The sequence below is a fragment of the Haliotis rufescens genome, unplaced genomic scaffold (genome assembly GCF_023055435.1).
Source record: "Haliotis rufescens isolate VD_foot unplaced genomic scaffold, xgHalRufe1.0.p SCAF_12, whole genome shotgun sequence".
Taxonomy (NCBI): domain Eukaryota; kingdom Metazoa; phylum Mollusca; class Gastropoda; order Lepetellida; family Haliotidae; genus Haliotis; species Haliotis rufescens.
The window spans coordinates 621,344-640,289 of NW_025963802.1; the positions used below are offsets into that span (position 1 = coordinate 621,344).

At 40.9% G+C, this 18,946-nt stretch overlaps 2 protein-coding genes across 4 annotated transcripts in view; both read right to left on the reverse strand.

Moving 5' to 3' along the window:
* The window catches only part of LOC124124654 (neuropeptide-like protein 29), a 234,840-nt gene that overhangs the window by 19,187 nt on the left and 196,707 nt on the right, over positions 1-18,946 (reverse strand). The window lies entirely within an intron of this gene.
* Positions 4,878-16,419, reverse strand: LOC124124650 (PC-esterase domain-containing protein 1A-like). Of its 3 annotated transcripts, none has more exons than XM_046487872.2 (5): positions 16,317-16,419; positions 15,214-15,295; positions 14,172-14,251; positions 10,821-11,053; positions 4,878-5,884 (listed from the first exon to the last, which is right to left on the reverse strand). In XM_046487872.2, the coding sequence occupies exons 1-5, from the start codon at positions 16,401-16,403 to the stop codon at positions 5,098-5,100; spliced, it is 1,269 nt and encodes a 422-aa protein (XP_046343828.1). In that variant the 5' UTR covers positions 16,404-16,419; the 3' UTR covers positions 4,878-5,097. The 3 variants fall into 3 exon arrangements, with proteins under 3 accessions (XP_046343828.1, XP_046343829.1, XP_046343827.1); XM_046487873.2 differs by lacking the exon at positions 16,317-16,419 and adding an exon at positions 16,211-16,299; XM_046487871.2 differs by lacking the exon at positions 16,317-16,419 and adding an exon at positions 16,048-16,173.

Here is an 18,946-nt window from a genome sequence, read left to right on the forward strand (position 1 = left end):
AATTGATGTGTGAAGTGGGACAGAAGTGATGTGTGAAGTGGGACATAAGTGATGTGTGAAGTGGGACAGAATTGATGTGTGAAGTGGGACAGAAGTGATGTGTGAAGTAGGACAGAAGTGATGTGTGAAGTGGGACAGAAGTGATGTGTGAAGTGGGACAGAATTGATGTGTGAAGTGGGACAGAAGTGATGTGTGAAGTGGGACAGAAGTGATGTGTGAAGTGGGACAGAATTGATGTGTGAAGTGGGACAGAAGTGTTGTGTGAAGTGGGACAGAAGTGATGTGTGACAGAAGTGATGTGTGAACTGGGACAGACGTCATGTGTGAAGACCAGAAGTGATGTGTGAAGTGGGACAGAAGTGATGTGTGAAGTGGGCCCGATGTGATGTGTGAAGACCAGAAGTGATGTGTGAAGTGGGACAGACGTGATGTGTGAAGACCAGAAGTGATGTGTGAAGTGGGACAGAAGTGATGTGTCAAGTGGGACAGAAGTGAAGTGGGACAGAAGGGTTGTGTGATGTGGGACAGAAGTGATGTGTGAAGTGGGACAGAAATGTTGTGTGAAGTGGGGCAGAAGTGAAGTGGGACAGAAGTGTTGAGTGAAGTGGGGCAGAAGTGATGTGTGAAGTGGGACAGAAGTGATGTGTGAAGTGGGACAGAAGTGATGTGCGAAGTGGCTCAGAAGTGATGTGTGAAGTGGGACAGAAGTGATGTGTGACAGAAGGGTTGTGTGATGTGGGACAGAAGTGATGTGTGAAGTGGGACAGAAATGTTGTGTGAAGTGGGACAGAAGTGTTGTGTGAAGTGGGACAGAAGTGAAGTGTGAAGTGGGACAGAAGTGTTGTGTGAAGTGGGACAGAAGTGTTGTGTGAAGTGGGACAGAAGTGATGTGTGAAGTGGGACAGAAGTGATGTGTGACAGAAGTGATGTGTGAACTGGGACAGACGTCATGTGTTAAGACCAGAAGTGATGTGTGAAGTGGGACAGAAGTGATGTGTGAAGTGGGCCCGATGTGATGTGTGAAGACCAGAAGTGATGTGTGAAGTGGGACAGACGTGATGTGTGAAGACCAGAAGTGATCTGTGAAGTGGGACAGAAGTGATGTGTCAAGTGGGACAGAAGTGAAGTGGGACAGAAGGGTTGTGTGATGTGGGACAGAAGTGATGTGTGAAGTGGGACAGAAATGTTGTGTGAAGTGGGGCAGCAGTGAAGTGGGACAGAAGTGTTGTGTGAAGTGGGGCAGAAGTGATGTGTGAAGTGGGACAGAAGTGTTGTGTGAAGTGGGACAGAAGTGATGTGTGAAGTGGCTCAGAAGTGATGTGTGAAGTGGGACAGAAGTGATGTGTGAAGTGGGACAGATGTGTTGTGTGAAGTGGGACAGAAGTGATGTGTGAAGTAGGACAGAAGTGATGTGTGAAGTGGGACAGAAGCGATGTGTGAAGTGGGACAGAAGTTTTGTGTGAAGTGGGACAGAAGTGATGTGTGAAGTGGGACAGAAGTGATGTGTGAAGTGGGACGGAAATGTTGTGTGAAGACCAGAAGTGTTGTGTGAAGACCAGAAAAGATGTGTCAAGTGGGACAGAAGTGATGTGTGAAGTGGGAGAGAAGTGTTGTGTGAAGTGGGACAGAAATGATGTGTGAAGTGGGACAGAAGTGATGTGTGAAGTGGGACAGAAGTGATGTGTGAAGTGGGACAGAAGTGATGTGTCAAGTGGGACAGAAGTGTTGTGTGAAGTGGGACAGAAAGGATGTGTGAAGTGGGACAGAAGTGTTGTGTGAAGTGGGACAGAAGTGATGTGTGAAGTGGGACAGAAGTGATGTGTGAAGTGGGACAGAAGTGAAGTGGGACAGAAGTGATGTATGAAGTGGGACAGAAGTGTTGTGTGAAGTGGGACAGAAGTGAAGTGGGACAGAAGTGATGTGTGAAGTTGGACAGAAGTGATGTGTGAAGTGGGACAGAAGTGTTGTGTGAAGTGGGACAGAAGTGATGTGTGAAGACCAGAAGTGATGGGTGAAGTGGGACAGAAGTGATGGGTGAAGTGGGACAGACGTGATGTGTGAAGTGGGACAGAAGTGTTGTGTGAAGTGGGACAGAAGTGATGTGTGAAGTGGGACAGAAGTGATGTGTGAAGTGGGACAGAAGTGTTGTGTGAAGTGGGCCCGATGTGCTTGTGAAGACCAGAAGTGATGTGTGAAGTGGGACAGAAGTGATGTGTGAAGTGGGACAGACGTGATGTGTGAAGTGGGACAGAAGTGATGTGTGAAGTGGGAGAGAAGTGTTGTGTGAAGTGGGCCCGATGTGCTGGTGAAGACCAGAAGTGATGTGTGAAGTGGGACAGAAGTGATGTGTGAAGTGGGACAGACGTGATGTGTGAAGTGGGAGAGAAGTGATGTGTGAAGTGGGACAGAAGTGTTGTGTGAAGTGGGCCCAATGTGCTGGTGAAGACCAGAAGTGATGTGTGAAGTGGAACAGAAGTGAAGTGTGAAGTGGGACAGAAGTGATGTGTGAAGTGGGACAGAAGTGTTGTGTGAAGTGGGACAGAAGTGTTGTGTGAAGTGGGACAGAAGTGTTGTGTGAACTGGGACAGAAGTGATGTGTGAAGACCAGAAGTGATGTGTGAAGTGGGACAGAAGTGATGTGTGAAGTGGGACAGAAGTGTTGTGTGAAGTGGGCCCGATGTGCTTGTGAAGACCAGAAGTGATGTGTGAAGTGGGACAGAAGTGATGTGTGAAGTGGGACAGAAGTGATGTGTGAAGTGGGACAGAAGTGATGTGTGAAGTGGGACAGAAGTGTTGTGTGAAGTGGGACAGAAGTGATGTGTGAAGTGGGACAGAAGTGATGTGTGAAGTGGGACAGAAGTGAAGTGGGACAGAAGTGTTGTGTGAAGTGGGACAGAAGTGTTGCGTGAAGTGGGACAGAAGTGATGTGTGAAGACCAGAAGTGATGTGTGAAGTGGGACAGAAGTGATGGGTGAAGTGGGACAGACGTGATGTGTGAAGTGGGACAGAAGTGATGTGTGAAGTGGGACAGACGTGATGTGTGAAGTGGGACAGAAGTGATGTGTGAAGTGGGACAGAAGTGTTGTGTGAAGTGGGTCCGATGTGCTTGTGAAGACCAGAAGTGATGTGTGAAGTGGGACAGAAATGATGTGTGAACTGGGACAGAAGTGTTGTGTGAAGTGGGACAGAAGTGATGTGTGAAGACCAGAAGTGATGTGTGAAGAGAAAAAGATAGAAAGAGAAAGAGAAAGAAGGCTGTGTGACTCAGTTCAATGCATGTCCTGGCCTATCAATTGGTTAGATCAACCCTGGTGATGTCAATCATAGGATTGTCTTTACATTCTCAAAATACAGACCGCCATCATATTGCTGACTGCTGCACTAAACAACATTCAATCACTAACACACTCATTTGACAATAATCCTGAAACAAACAAAGCCATGGTGGAAAAGAGATCAATTTATTTACTTCTTAATCTTTGTAAGGACAGCTCCAATTCACAAGTAGTGTTCTACAGCAGTAGAGCAGGATTACTGTGATACCAAAAAATTGAGGTGATACTGTTTCTAAAATGTTGACAAATGCCAAGATCCAACATAAGGTATTGTGGGGTCTCATACACTGAACCCTATATTCATGAAACCATTGTCAAAAGGAACATCACCGCAAGCAGTAGGTGAGTTCTCTCCCTTTGTCCACGTTCCTGACAGGCATCATGGTCTGCCTACTTGTGGTGAATAGGCCAAGGGGACTGACTGCAAATTTAAAAAATGTGACAGCATCTAATTCACAGGAACAATTGTCAGAAATAGCACTGTGCCAAACTGAAATAGCCAACAAGGTCCAAACACTTTGTTCCTTGAAGAAATAATTCACTATTGATGAAAATTCTTAAAATAATTCATCTTTTTTTCTAACGAAGGCAGAACCTGACATATTCACAGACTTGTGACAGGCTACCTTTAAACCATGAAACTTTTTTATTTACCTGTCCACTCTAATTTTGATGGATAAGAAAAGTTTCAAGGACAAATGCAAGAACATGTTAACTCAATTTTGTTACAATAACGGTTCAAATGCATAGTATACCTGTTATCTCAGGCAAAGGCAAACACAACACATTCAATACAAGCCTTTCTCGGCGATAATTGAACACCTGTAATGGTAGAGATAAACACAGGTTTATCCACTACCATGTTTACCTGATCAACACATACAATGTCATACAAACACACACACACAATATTTTGACCAACCCATGCCACCTGTTCATAAAAACTTCTGTAAATCATACATTATTTTTTAAATCCCAGACTGTAGACTGTACTGCCACCTTTTTCATGAACACTTTCAGTTATATTTAGCACTATAACTTAAGGAAACCCTAAAACAACATCCCCCCCTGATCTTGACAGCAGGAATCTCATGAACCCAATATACAGCCAAGGCACTAACAGGCAAGCAGACTTCCCCCAGATGCAAAAGCCTGAGTTCAGAGCTCCAGATAAGCTGCGTATCTGCGTGAAATACGCATCAGAAATGCAGAAATACACAGTAAAATATAATCCAAGCATATCAAATATGCAACGAACATTACAGATATGCTACAAAAATAAAACTTGTGCGTATCATCAAAATATTGTGAAATAACCCTGTGTATTCGATTAGCAAACCAGCAACTTATTTTGAAATTATAAACGGGCATTCCGTCAACCTTGCCAAACTCCACGATGACAGTTACATCATGATCATTTGCCATCACACTTTCTTGTGGAAGTATCGTGGTATTTTTGAGTCCTATAAAGCTCTCGAACCCCCACGACACCAGTTTGCAGGGACTAGATGAATAGTGTTTTTAAATATTTAACTTAAATACCCACATGTGTAAAAACTAGTGGGTAACAGAAATTTGAATACGCAGATAGAATTACTGATACCCAATGATTTTAAAATGCATGGGTAAAATACCCACAACACCAAAAGCTTATCTGGAGCTCTGTGAGTTAAATGCAAATCATGTTATCACATGTTATTTGGTGATAATGTCTGATAATGTGTGGTGATTATGTCTCATAATGTCTGGTGCTTTCACCAATCACTGCCGCCTGATCCGGCGCCTCTGTACACCATTGTAAGGTTGGTACCGACAACGGTTGAAGTCCACATGCCGAGCCGTTTGTTCGAAGTTGTTGTTGCTGTACGGCTGCCACTGGAAGTTGTCCCTGGATCCAAGGTCTGTCGCATAGCTGTTGTCCTCCATGCTGCGGCTGTACCCACAATCGTTTCTCAGCTTCCTGTTGGTGTCCATTATCTGTCTGTTCAGAGTGCCGCGGTTGATGTTCATGGGGTTGATGTCCTTCAACATACGGTTCACGTCAAGATTGAGTGGGCGACGTTGGGACCGAAGACCTTGTTCCTGCCTGTTCAAAGCTCTGGAAGGAATGGTGTTACTTCCAAATCGGAATACCTCTGGGTTCTTTTCCTGGTTTTTCTGGACGTTACCAGGGAGAAGAAAGCCCCAGGCATCCGAGATGTGAGTAAGCAGCAGGTTGGTCATACGCCGGTGAGCCGTCATGTCCCAGTGTATGCCATCATCGGCACGACGGTGAAGCTGATAACGCAGGAAGTAATGCAGGTCAAGGACATCGAAGTCGTTTTCAACCACGACCTTGGCTGCATAATAGTTGGCTTCCAGGATGTCCAAACGCAGAGTGGAGTTCATGAATTCAATCTCAGGAATAATGAAACCTCCCCTAGCATTCTTTGAAATGGGAAGTGTGGTGTTCCAGATGACCAGACAGTCAGCAGGCAGCACCTCCTTGAACCGCCGGAACAGGGTCTTCAGGTTCTCTTTGTATTCATCGATTGCTCTCACACCATACCTGCAACAGAGAAATGTAGGAACTAACTAACAACATATATCTGCTCACAATCACTGAACAGCTCATTGCCACCTGGAGATTCACAAAAAAAGAATTTATTCAAGAGAATATCCTGAGCTGACGTTGATGCCAATTTCATGTTCAGCTGTGATATCATGATGAGTTAGAAATCTGGGAAGGTCTTGACAATAAACACTAGTATTTCAATAACATGAAGGTATTTGGGGGGTTTTATCACCTAGATTAAATTTAATCTAAAATCTTTAAATTTAAATGTGTGTGTGTGTGTGTGTCAAACCCCATGATAACCTATGAGTTAAACCAGCCATAGAAACTAACAGTTTTAGTCCACTAGTCCTTTTCATGATAACATGTAGCAAAACCTTTAAAAAGGGCAACTTTCTACTAATCCTTATGATACCTTAACTATTGGGCATTTGGCAAGGACTACAGGACTAGTGCCAATTTCTACGCAGGGAAAACATCAACTTTTTCAGTTCACATGTCATTTGAACTAAAGCAAAATGTTCTCTTCATTAGGCATTTCTCCCTGAGCTCACTACAATCAGGATGATTGATAGTAATTCTGGCACAAAGTGTTATTTTACAAGTTCAAAACACTGAGATCATATTTTCAGATAAATCTAGCATTTCATAACAAAAAGAATAAAAAGTATGGTTATCAAATAACAGGTATAACAAATACCATGATAAAGGTAACAAATAAAATCAGAATCTGTTGGGGTAATTTAAGGATAAATATGCAAATGAAAAAGGTCAGACAAGTACTTCTTTCAGTGATTACAAATTTGGAATCGCCTTTGTCTTTCGGTTATCAAGTCAGAATTGACCATCAGGGATCAAGACATAATTGAGATAATTGTCCGCTTGTATGCTGTATAATGCTGCATAATGCTGTATAATGCTGTATAATGCTGTATAATGCTGCATAATGCTGTATAATGCTGTATAACGCTGTATAACGCTGTATAATGCTGTATAATGCTGTATAATGTTGCATAACGCTGTATAATGCTGTATAATGCTGTATAATGCTGTATAATGTTGTATAATGCTGTATAATGCTGTATAATGTTGCATAACGCTGTATAATGTTGCATAACGCTGTATAATGCTGTATAATGCTGTATAATGCTGTATAATGTTGTATAATGCTGTATAATGCTGTATAATGTTGTATAATGCTGTATAATGCTGTATAATGTTGCATAACGCTGTATAATGCTGTATAATGCTGTATAATGTTGTATAATGCTGTATAATGTTGCATAACGCTGTATAATGCTGTATAATGCTGTATAATGCTGTATAATGTTGTATAATGCTGTATAATGCTGTATAATGTTGCATAACGCTGTATAATGCTGTATAATGCTGTATAATGCGGTATAATGCTGTATAATGCTGTATAATGCTGTATAATGCTGTATAATGTTGTATAATGCTGTATAATGCTGTATAATGTTGTATAACGCTGTATAATGCTGTATAATGCTGTATAATGCTGTATAATGCGGTATAATGCTGTATAATGCTGTATAATGCTGTATAATGCGGTATAATGTTGTATAATGCTGTATAATGCTGTATAATGCTGTATAATGCTGTATAATGCGGTATAATGTTGTATAATGCTGTATAATGCTGTATAATGCTGTATAATGCTGTATAATGCGGTATAATGTTGTATAATGCTGTATAATGCTGTATAATGCTGTATAATGCTGTATAATGCTGTATAATGCGGTATAATGTTGTATAATGCTGTATAATGCTGTATAATGCTGTATAATGCTGTATAATGCGGTATAATGTTGTATAATGCTGTATAATGCTGTATAATGCTGTATAATGCTGTATAATGCGGTATAATGTTGTATAATGCTGTATAATGCTGTATAATGTTGTATAATGCTGTATAATGCTGTATAATGTTGTATAACGCTGTATAATGCTGTATAATGCTGTATAATGCTGTATAATGCTGTATAATGCGGTATAATGCTGTATAATGCTGTATAATGCTGTATAATGCTGTATAATGCTGTATAATGCTGTATAATGCGGTATAATGCTGTATAATGCTGTATAATGCTGTATAATGCTGCACAAAGCAATATTCCAGCTATCGGACGGCAGGACACATTCTACCCTGGGACCCATGGGGCCAGAGATATTGTTATCATGAAAATGATACTTTAAGATATCGAAAGTCATCATCTAAGTTGGGCGTAGTTGAGGCCTTAAACAAGTGCAGGCAGAATTGGCAATAAAATACAGCACAGTTCGCATATTAATTTCCAAACTTGTGCTTGTGAAACCTCTGCAGCTTGTGCTTTTTCCCGGAATCTAATATGGTTGGATTTGGCCAAAGGCATCTTCCTGAGGCAAGGGAGTTAACTGTCTGTAAAAGTCCAGTTTCCACCCTTGCCGAACTAAGCTGGAATTTCGGAGTTACATTTTGGCTGGACTAACGAGTCTATGCATACTCCAATGAAAATCGTGCAACGAACATCCGGTTCATAAACAACATGGATTTAAACGTGTAGATTTCCGGCAACTACAGGATTTGCAAAGCATGTGTACTCTCAATTGGGCGCCAACAGATGTATTCCAAATCTTTTCATGTTTTTAATCAAGGTTCTCAAATGATCTGACGCACTTCGCGACGAAAGACCTGTTTTATTACAATACAGATCTTGATTATCAATCAGATCGTCTTGACTTGGTACTGCCATTTTGTTTGCAGCAAATATAAGGGATATGAGAGGTTGATTATGATTGGTCAATAGAACGTACAAAGAAGACTCATAACTCGAAAAAACCACTGATGGCGCTACTATCGAGTCTCGAAATTCCAGCCTATTGGGCAAGGGTGGAAACTGGACTTTTGTAGTCAGTTAACACCCTTGCCTCGGGAAGATGGGCCGAAATAAGCTAAATATTACTTTGTTTCATTTTTATGCTTGTGGGCCATTTGGCTGCACTTCTAAACTTCATGACAACGTAATATGACCAGGTAGACTAAAAAAAGATTGATGTCTCATACACTAGAGTAGCTTCCCTTTGATAAGGGCAAATACTCCAGCATTCGGACCTATGGATTGCCACTGACAAGGCTATTTATGTGTTTTACAAAACATACTTTGCCAATATTTTGATTAAGCTACTGTCTAGAAACCAAGTTTCAGTTGAAAATGCCTGTTGTCTCTGACTGACTAATCCCTTATTGTGACATAATATATTAATGTATACATTCCAAGAAAACTGGCAAATGTTCAGGTACCGTTTGAGAGAGACTTGTTTCGTTGATAAAATTTAGTGAGTATGGTTTTACGCCGCTTTTCGCAATATTCCAGCAATATCACTGTCAGGGACACCACAAATAGGCTTCAAACTTTGTACCCATGTTGGGAATTGAACCTGACTCTTCGGCGTGACAGGTGAATGCTATAACCAGTAGGCTACCCCAACACCCCTGATGAAATATAAGAATGACAGTATATGATAAAGAGCTTTTCATGCTTGAGTGTTTTGGGATGGTAAATAACACAAGGCTCGCAAATAACAATATTTATTCATAAAACAGGATACTTACCATCCCTAAACAAAACTTGTATAATAACCCCTATTTATCACAAATTGAAAATTATATAATTAATTGTATATTATTAAACTTATTGTATCTCACACTTTGCATTTCTTCCTTCTATTTTCGACCAAGGTGTGGAAATGTCCATGAAAAAAGTTTCCAGCTTCAAAACAAATTTCACCCTAACACATACCTTCATCTCCATGGTAACCACCTAAACAAATGGGTCACACACAGCAATCCTGTGCGATGCGATGCGACCCGACACTATGTGGTCTTTTTGTGTGCAGTTTCAAGAAAGAGTACCTATTAGTTTTAGAGATGTGGTCTGGACAAACCCACCACAATGAACACAGTCGAAGTCAAACTTGTTGCCATGGAAACAGGAAACAATTAAAAAAGAATTAAAATCCTAAATAGCAAAAGGCACCACTTAAGACCTTGGTAAATACATGTACCAAGTTTGGAGTTCAAGTTGTGTTCTGGAAAAGACACCTTCCCCTCCCTTTTGAGACTAAGTCCAAAATGTTTCCATGGAAATCGAGAAGAATAAAAATTCCAAAAATCAGCAATTATCAAAAGGCTCGACTACAGGATCTGTTTGATATATCTGCCAAGTTTTGTTAAAAGACATAAATATGTTTTTTGAGTTGTCCTCCGGAATGAAATCCACCCCTTTAGAGACGAAGTACAAGTTGTGGAAATTGGAAATTGAGAAAAATAAAAATGCCTTAACTCCATAAATAGCAAAAGGCACTACTTCATGATATGTTTGATATATCTGACAATTTCCATTGAAAAATATTGAATCGTTTTCAAGCTACGCTCCGGAAACAAAATGATGACGGACAGATGGACAGACAGATGAGGCATTGACTATATCTCCCCGCATTACAAAAGGCAGGGTTAGAAACTAACAGTTTTAGACCACTAGTCCTTATAATGATAACATATAGCAAAACCCTTAAAATGGGTCAATTTCTACTAGTCCTTAGGATACCTTTACTACTGGGCAGTTTGGTAAGAACTACAGGACTAGTGCCAATTTCTAACGCTGCAAAAGGTGAGATGAAATGAGGTCCAAGATTATTGCACTCATATACGCGTGCATGCACATACTAGTCTGGACTGATGCCAATTTATAGTGCTAGCACACTGAGATACTATGCCCCAGTTTAACATGAATACCCCGCTCAGACACAGCATACAAACTCCGAGCAGACCAGTCCTTGTTTTAGCCCCTTAATGCCGAGCGCCAGACAGGGTAACAATAAGTACCATCTTTTAACGTCTTTTGGTATGACCCGGTTTGAGAAGGTATACCTGCTGATATCCCACAGACAGGAGTTGAGAATAACAACATCAGGCCTTGGTTCATCACTCAAGTCGGCGAGGATGCTCTCCATGTAAGCGTTGTAGCAGCGGCAGACGAAGTAGAAACGGATGAGGTTGTAGTCAGACAGGTACTGTCGCACCTCACGGTAGTTGGTGCCATTAGACATCTTGCCCTTCTTGCCTCCTTCGATCAGCTCATCCTTCTCAAAGGTCATCTCACCCTGCATCAAGGTGAGAGGTGAAAGGTCAGAAGCAAAAAACAGGAAAACTTGTCAAAGAAGAAATAAGTATCGGTATGTTTGAGGTCAGTTGATATTTCATGTCAAAGTAGCTGCTTTTATCATTTTACATTTCAAAACTTTATTCCTTCATGAAGCTGTGCTTGTTTCGCAACACTTGTGTAAACTTTTATTGCTATTTATTATCCCTTGCTTCTCAATGGTAGAGTGAGTGAGTGAATTGGGTTTAACCCAACAGTATTCCAGTTACCGTATTCGACGTAATAAGTGCCCCGCTCTAATAAGCGCCCAAGGCGATATTTGCTAATATATTGGCTCGTGAACAATCCCAATTAGCACCCTTTCCGATTTATCAATGTACACAATACTTATTTATTCACGTATAATACGCACCCTTAATTATGGGCAATTAAATTCTGGAAAAATATATCTCTCGTATATAAACATTTCAGGCTGTCAGCATAAACCACAAAATTTATCTTTCAACTCTGTTATTTTTCCGACAAAATAATATTCTAATAAGATCCCCCTATTTCTAATTTTGAGTGAGTGAGTGAGTTTGGTTTTACGCCGCTTTTAGCAATATTCCAGCAATATCACGGTGGGAGATCTAATTTTGAGAGCGCCCTGGGCGCTTATTACGTCGAATACGGTATATCAACGGCGTGTCAGCTCAATGTGGGAGGAAAGCACGAAGTGATGCAGGTCTCAGACGTTTATCACTTCGGTGAAACCCACGAGCATGGGTATGGTACTGACAAACCTAGAAACATAATCAGGGTGAACCGGGATTTGAACCCACAATCCTAGGTTTCTGGCGTGCCCAAGGGCCGCAACTCTGCACAGCGAATCGCAGCGCTTTAGACGACTAAGCCACCTGTGCCCGTGCCCCCATATTATCTAAGAGTGTGAATATTACCACAGTGATTAGATGGTATTTCGTGGACAATTACAGAACAATTCAGCTAATAAGATAACACGCTGACTAGATTCCTCATTAGGGTCTGCGATTTAGCTGATAGCGTGTCACTGTGCCTCGACTGCAAGGGGCGCTACTCATGGTTTCAGATACTGATGTCTGATTCTGACGGGAATATGTTTTGGGTGACGTGATATAGTTGAATGCAAATGATACATTTGAAAAATGAATATTACAAATATAGACCGCCTCAGTGGTCTAGTGGTAGAGCGTCCGCACGGAAAGCAGAAGGTGCGGGGTTCGATCGCCAGTCGCGTCATACCAATAGACGTTAAAAGATGGTACTTGTTGGTACACTGCCTGGTGCTTGCCTTAGACGCCTGGGCTACCCATGCCTCCTTTTCAATGGTAGAACATCTGCACAAACACTTAGAAGTGGCATTTTTTCTCACTACAATCAATCATAGACACTTATACATTATCACTACCTGTCAATTATTGAACCATCAGGACCAATAAGATCGAACAACCTGTTCTAATAAATCATCATAGTTTATTAGTTTCTTTAAAGAAAATTGCTAGCAAGAGTTTTGGCACCTGTATATTTTGAGTTAGTGAGTTGCGTTTAACGCGGCTTTTAACAGTATTCCAGTTATATCGCGGCGTGTCAGCTTAATGTGGGAGGAAAACACGAAGTGATGCAGGTCTCAGACGTTGACCCTATATATTTTGTTTTGGTAAAACGAAATGCGGGAGCAATGTGAAATACATTCAAAATCAGGTTCTCTTCTTTTGACGAGAGTATTCGATAAAACAACTGATGGTGTAAACTACATAATGACGGAAATTATATTAGGGGACGGGTTTTAACGACCCACTGGAGATCTCGTTGTACCACAAATAGATAGATAGAGTGAGTAAGGTTTAACGCTGCTTTTAACAGTATTCCAGTTATATCGCGGCGTGTCAGCTGAATGTGGGAGGAAAGCACGAAGTGATGCAGGTCTCAGACGTTGACCCTATATATTTTGTTTTGGTAAAACGAAATGCGGGAGCAATGTGAAACACATTCAAAATCAGGTTCTCTTCTTTTGATGAGAGTATTCGATAAAACAACTGATGGTGTAAACTACATAATGATGGAAATTATATAAGGGGACGGGTTTTAACGACCCACTGGAGATCTTGTACCACAAATAGATAGATAGAGTGAGTAAGGTTTAACGCTGCTTTTAACAGTATTCCAGTTATATCACAGCGTGTCAGCTTAATGTGGGAGGAAAGCACAAAGTGATGGTCTCAGATGATTACCACTTGGGTGAAACCCATGAGCACGGGTATGGTGCTGACAAACCTAGAAACATAATCGGGGCGAACCAGGATTCGAACCCACAATCATAGGTTTCTGGCGTGCCCAAGGGATGCAACTCTTGCCTTAGACGACTGGGCCACCCGTGCCCCCTGTACCTGTATATAACAGATACCACAATACTATGTAGCACAAACAGCAACTGCTCACACTTTAAAATCATATGATAGTGTTTTTCTTTCAGTCGTTTGTTATAGTTATATGATGTTTGGTTAACTTTCAGGCTGACCCTAATTATTTTCATACATTATGAGGAAATGGAAAATTTAATATTAAATTTGGAATTTTTACTCTCATGGTTGCAGCAGACTATTTGCATCTGAGCCGGCCTAGATGTCATAACGATCCCTTGACTTCCATGCTTAGTTTCGAACACTGGATTAACTGTACTGTTTGTATCTTTGTTACTTAATGCCACACTAAGCAATATCCCAGCTGTATAAAAGCAGCTTCTAAATAATCAAGTCTGGACCAGACAATTCAGTGATCCAATATTGTGAGCAATGACCATGCCATTTGGGAACAATGGCCATAGGCGATTCCAGGGGGGGGGGGGGGGGGTCTAGTGGGTCCTGACCCTTTTGAAAACCAAATGCAATATGTTGCAAGGCTGAAAAATTATATGTGGGATGTTTTTGATATTTTAGACCCTCCCTTTTAAAAATGCTGGATCTGCCCAAGTCACAGAGTCAGACCAGACAATCCATTGAGTCACCTCATACTACCAGCATGGGGTCCTAACCGTCCTATAGGGAGCCATTCTAACCGAGCATCCCCAATGGGTATGTAAAGTATGGTACTGCAGTGGTTACCTTGTTGCGGAGGTTGCCATCAGTCAAGTATCTGTTCTTCTGGAGCAGCAACACCACATCCTTGTACACAGCTCGCTGGACTGGAGGTACAATTAGCATGGGCATTACAGTCAAGCTGGATTTAATACATCTTCCCGAGACAAGGGCATTTACTGACTATGAAAGTGCAGTTCTCACGCTTGCAGAACGAGGCTGGAATTTCATGGTTCGATCGAAGCACCACCAGTGGCTTTTATGAATTATGTCCCTTCTATGTCCCTCCTACTGACAAATCAGATTCCATCTCTCATATCACTTGCATTTGGTTCAAACAAAATGGCAATGCCCAGTCAAGATGATCTGATCCATGATCAAGATCTATGTTGTAATAAAACAGGTCTTACCCCACGAAGTGCATCAAGTCACTTTAGCCTCTGGATTAAAAACATGTAAAGATGTGCAAAATATAATGCTGACACCCCGTTGACAGTACACATGCTTTGCAAATGCTGCAGTCAACCGAAATCTGCACATTGAAATCCATGATGTTTACAAACCGGATGTCTTGTTTGTTAGCGATTTTGATTGGAGTATGGATAGACTTGATAATCCAGCTAAAATGTAACTCCAGGATTCTAGCCTTGTTCGACAAGGTTCGAAACTGGACTTAAATAGTCCGTTAACGCCCTTGCCTCAGGAAGAGGAGTTTAAGATTCATCCTCGTTCAGGGACTTTCACCTGAATTGGGTCCTGAGATCCTTCTTGTCTTCTCTAAAGGAAATATGAATTGAAAGAGGCCCAAAGTATCTTTGAACTATTAACAAGAGGGTTATGACGATGACCCCTCGACTTTCATGCTATATTTGGAACACTTACTACTACATAGGTACAGCGTCAGAAACTAACAGTTTCAGTCCACTTGTCCTCAAAATGATAACATAGCAAAACCCTTAAAAATGGCATATTTCTACCAGTCCTTATGATACCTTAGCTACTGGGCAGTTTGGCAGGGACTGTAGGACTAGTGCCAATTTCTAACACTGAAGTGGGTGGTGACACTTACTTGAGTCACCAATGATGACCACAAACTTGTTGTACAGGAGTTTCTCCACATCCTGGCGAAAGAATATGTCCCCCATGGCAATCTGAAACCAATATCATATCATATCACATAGGATTATGCAGTTTGCAATTTTAGTCATAATTCTGAAACATATGGGTCTGGTATAAGTTCTCATGGCCTCATAATAACATAAACCTGATTAACTTATGGAAAATACACATAATTCCTGCAATGCCAGGAGTCATACACAGATTAATAAAAATCCTTCTGAATCTCATTCAGTTTTGAAAAAAAGGCGTGAAAAAAAGACAAGATTTTATAACTGGCCCAAACTCAACGCATGGGCAAAATAAAATGTTTTCTGTGCAGACAAAAAGTGATCTGTTCATCGCCCAAAATATACAGTACCAACCTGAAACTGCCACTGCTGAGTAGTCATATCCATCAACATGATACAAATAGCCTTAGAACAAAATATTCAACACGGATAGATACCATTGGTCATATTCAATTAAATCTCATCTCTGACTAGTCGTAGGGAATATAGATCTACCGCCCAAAGTCTTTCCCCATGTTTATACGGTAAAGCGTAATATCACGAGATTTGGGGGAAAACAACGTGTACCTCTTTCTCTACTTTAGTGACCTTGTGTAGCCCTGACAATCCTCTACAATTCCAAAAACTGTCGGACCCTAAATATCAGTCATAAAGATGACGACGTGTAACAATATGTCAGGTAGTCGGAGGTCTTTAGGAACCTAACATTTCTGACAAACGACTCTGTGAGCTCAAGATATAAGGCAACAGCAGCCTGAACAATCGTGTAAGCTAACCAAATTAGACCTTCCCTCTTCTGTCGTCTGCAATAGATCAATGACATTATTTTTGGAACGGGGCAATTCAGTCTTGACTGCAAATGTTCCAAACACAAATGCTGTCAACATGTCAGGGTAGCCTATGGAAGCATGCCGAGTTTGAAGTTTCATTGAAGTTTACTTTGATCTGTCACAACTGGTGTTGTATCAGTGACAACAGCAATTAAGACATTCGGCACACAGACAAACTTCAACGGCTGGACCATTCACACCTACAACGCTCTCACCTTTATTTCATATGATGTCACTCGGTTGTTCGTGAGATACGCAAGTCTTTTCGAAGAGGCTTTGAATATAACCTTGGACCAGTCCATTTAGACGGTAGGGAGCGTGCGATGGGGAGTGTCACCTGTCACTTATTTTGGATATCTATTCTATGTCGAACGTTGAAAAGTGGTGTGTAAGTTAAACCTTACACATGTGCATATCAAATAACTGCTTAAAAGTTTGTTTTATCAAACTAACATGACCAGTCTTGTGTTTTCATGATTTGGCATAATGTGGACTATTCCATTTTTGCATCGCACCCGGAATATCAGTTGCGGATGCCTTTGGCGCGGAATCTGTGCGTTTGATTCTCATGCAGCAAAGATTAACAATTCTCACAGATAATGGAATTCATTTATTAGTTTTAAAAATCAAAAGTTATTGGAAATAGATTATGTATTTAACAATGTAATGTAAGAACACCACGCTCTGGTTTGTGTGTAAAAATATTTCAAATTATCTTCTCTTTTCCGACACAAGCATAGCTAGGTCTTATACTATTTGTAAGACGACGATAACATGTACTAAAACTGTTATTTTGGCTCTGCGTGATGAAAAAAATAATAACAGAATTCATATGATTGATATCCAATTAGATCAGCACCAGCTAAGAACAGTGTTCGAAATAACTGCTTGCCCGCCTGCCCGTGGATGGTAACTTTTCTGTTGGGCTGCATGAAATTTTTTCCACCTGCCAGATAATTTTAAGACTATAACATATTCAGTTTTATTATAACTCCTCACATATTCTCAAGTAATTGTTTGCATTATTTCAACTGAATCACGATGCGATATATTTATTAGTATTCGAGATTTTTCAATATTTATAATGTCTGAATGCGGGCAGGTAACTTTGAAGACGGGCAGGCAACACTTATGGGTCTCTTGCCCTATGGTCTTGTTGGGTTTCAAAATTGGCTAAGAAAATAGATCTAAATTCAGCTATAGTAAGGGAGGTTTTCTATGTCCCAACTTTTGGCCGAATATGTGAAATCTTGTTGTGTCTTGAACGATATCCGTACCCGCCCCGTAACACAGAAAGCGGAATTGTGCTTGTCACAATATATGTAATAAACGCGGCTGTTTGTCATACAGGATTTGTTATTTACATGTTTGTTCTACTTTTTACAGATATGTACACACAAATAAGTTCAAATAGTTGTACCGATGTTATAATTATAATAGGTCAGTGTGTGTCTGTTTTAATTATGCTTTTGAACTGTTTCCAGATATATATTTTTTTTTTCTTGTGTTTATATACTAATGTGTTATAATATTCTATAATGTATATGGTCAGCATCTTTCATATACGAGTTAAGACTGTCACAAAGAACATATATGGCTTTTATTGAAAGCATAATAATTTTACATTCATTTTTTTCTGAATCCAGACCCCCATCTGCCACCAATCCCCCCGTCCCCCGTCCCCACCTACGACCTCAACCCCGCCCACCTTTCCCTCTCCCCCTCCTAAACAGATTATTCCCAGTCCCCGACTCCCCAACCCCAATGGCCTTGACTTGCAGCGCAAGGTGTGACGTTCTGATGACAACGTTTACCGCATCCAGGATTCCTGGTGTCAGACACCCCGGTGATTCTCACAACCGAGGGGTGATGGGAGCAGATACGAGATAACTAAGCCCCATAAATAACAGGATTGGACACAAACTAGACACGAGCTGGACACATCGGAGCAAGTCTCGTAAACAGACAGTCAAGAGCAATTTTGCTGTATAAACACATTGTAAGTGTCAATCAAATTGGATTATCAGTGGCTGGGATGAGGGACTTCCCGTCTTCAGCCTCTTACTGTTTTACAAGCATGACTCTAAACAAGCAGCTCCGATCTTTCAACATGCTCTCACAGGGAGAGTCTCTTGTGTCAGATGTGTCATGAAAATAATTATAAACAAAACTGACATTCATTCATTCATTCATTCATTCGTTCATTCGGGGGCACGGGTGGCCCAGTCATCTAAAGCGCCGCGATTCGCTGTGCAGAGCTGCGTCCCCTGGACACGCCAGAAATCTATGATTGTGGGTTCGAATCCCGGTTCGCCCCGATTATGTTTCTAGGTTTGTCAGCACCAACCCGTGCTCGTGGGTTTCACCGAAGTGGTAAACGTCTGAGACCTGCATCACTTCGGGCTTTCCTCCCACATTTAGCTGACACGCTGTGATATAACTGGAATACTGTTAAAAGCGGCGTTAAAACTCACTCACTCACTCCTGCATTTCGTTTTAACAAAACAAAATATATAAAGTCTCTCGGTATGTTCGAGAATGTATCGCTATATGTGTAAGTGTTCCGTATTTCTTTGTTAGTTTCCAAGAGTTGTTGGGAATGTTGCCACAAATTTACAACATTTCAAACATGCTAGGGGTCATGTGGTTGCAAGTTAATTTCTTACCCCACGCTTCATTGAAACAATTTATTTTTACGCAAAATTACCCACCCACAGATTACTTTTTACAAACTGTTGCAGGAATGAGTGATGTTTAAATAGACATATAGTCAAATTTGGCAACGTTGTTCATTCAATTTTCATTTGCACACAAAAACAATCTCGGTATGCTTCTTTTGTCCCTT